Genomic DNA, 1,519 nt, shown 5'->3' with positions numbered 1-1,519 from the left:
TCCTGAAGGCCGTTTCACTCGAGTCCACCGCGTGGGAGGCGCCGTCGGTGAGGACGACCCGGACACCCTGAAGGAGGTTGAGAGGGGGGAGAGGGGGGGGAAAGACGGGGGGGAAGAGGGGTACGAGGGGTTTGAGAGGGGTGAGCGGGGGGAAGGGGGGGAGGGGGAATGTTGAAGCGAATGACCGGACAGGTATAAGGAAAAGCTAAAAAGGAGGAGGAGGGGGCTTGGAGGACCTGGGTTATGCAGTACGGACCAGCTGTACATTGAGAGGTGTCGTGGCTGGCCGGGACATGAGCAGGAGAGGTGGGGAGGTAAGGCGAACTACTGACGATAGAAGCAGGAGCGGAGGGGAGGAGCATAAGTATGTGTGGGGGAAAGATCGGGGAGGGGCACGTCGCACCCTCAACAGCCCAACGAGCCAGCGGAGGACGAGGGAGTGCGCGGCAGCGGAGCCCTGCCCTGCACCTGCCGCCTCACCTCACCTCCCCACCCCTCCACACACACACACACACAACCCCCTCCAACCCCCAACTCACATACACAGGCGCCCCGATGAGCGAGCCGCTGTTGGCTGCCTCCACGAAGCCCTTCTCAATGGCCGAGTGGAACTCGGGCGGTACGGCAGTGCCCACCAGCTTGTTCTCAAACACGAACGGCACGGGGCTGTCCTCGGGCAGGGGCTCAATCCAACCTGAGGGGGGGGGAAATCATTTGCGAGGGACTCAGGATGGAATGTGGGGGGAAGGGGGGGAAGGGGGGGAAGGGGGAAGGGGGGGAAGGGGGAAGGGGGGGAAAGGGGAAGGGGGAAGGGGGGGAAGGGGGAAGGGGGGGAAGGGGGAAGGGGGGGAAGGGGGAAGGAAGCACCGTGTCGACTTACCCACTACCTTTCCGAACTGCCCCGCCCCTCCGCTCTGTCGCTTGTGCAGGTAGTTGAACTCGGCCCGGGCGGTGAGGGCCTCGCGGTAGCTCACCTTGGGCTTGCCCACCTCGCAGGTGACCTGGGAACCGGGGGATGAGGGGGAGGGGTGCGGAGGAGGATGTGGTAGGAAGTGACGGGAGGTGTGGTGAGGGGAGGGGGCCCACATCAGGGCAGCTTAGCGGCGGTACCCCTCCACCTGTTCAGTTCCTTGTCGGGATCACACCACCTCCTCTTGGTTCCCTTCTTGCCCCTCATTTCCCCCTCCTCCATCCCCCCTCCACCCCCTCTCTACCCCCCCTCCACCCCCCTCCATCCCCCCTCAACCCCCGTCGTCCCCCTTACCCGGTATTCCCGCTTGATTCTCTCGATGTACACCTCCAAATGCAGCTCCCCCATACCGCTCACAATGATTTCCCCGGTGTTGCTGTTGGTGGACACCTGGGGGCGCGGGAAAGAGTGTGTTTACGTATGTTTGTATGTATCCATGTACGTGTGCTTACGTATGTATGCATGTATGTGTATGTGCATGGGTGGTGGCCAAATACAATGGCCGCATCGTAGCTCCGAACGGGACTCGAACCGGGATCTGAAGTTGAC

At 62.8% G+C, this 1,519-nt stretch overlaps 1 protein-coding gene across 1 annotated transcript in view; it reads right to left on the bottom strand.

Moving 5' to 3' along the window:
* VOLCADRAFT_68943 (uncharacterized protein) overlaps nt 1-1,519 on the bottom strand; it is a gene marked incomplete at both ends in the record, with an annotated part of 8,589 nt that overhangs the window by 1,955 nt on the left and 5,115 nt on the right. Inside the window, 4 exons of the mRNA XM_002957998.1 lie at nt 19-67; nt 540-694; nt 881-1,001; nt 1,265-1,346. Coding sequence (XP_002958044.1) covers nt 19-67; nt 540-694; nt 881-1,001; nt 1,265-1,346 — 407 coding nt within the window. The remainder of the gene's footprint in view (nt 1-18; nt 68-539; nt 695-880; nt 1,002-1,264; nt 1,347-1,519) is intronic.

The sequence above is a fragment of the Volvox carteri genome (assembly GCF_000143455.1).
Source record: "Volvox carteri f. nagariensis unplaced genomic scaffold VOLCAscaffold_84, whole genome shotgun sequence".
In the NCBI taxonomy this organism is placed as follows: Eukaryota; Viridiplantae; Chlorophyta; class Chlorophyceae; order Chlamydomonadales; family Volvocaceae; genus Volvox; species Volvox carteri.
The sequence above is the reverse complement of the archived record's forward strand: the minus strand, read 5'-3'. Positions and strand labels throughout refer to the sequence as shown.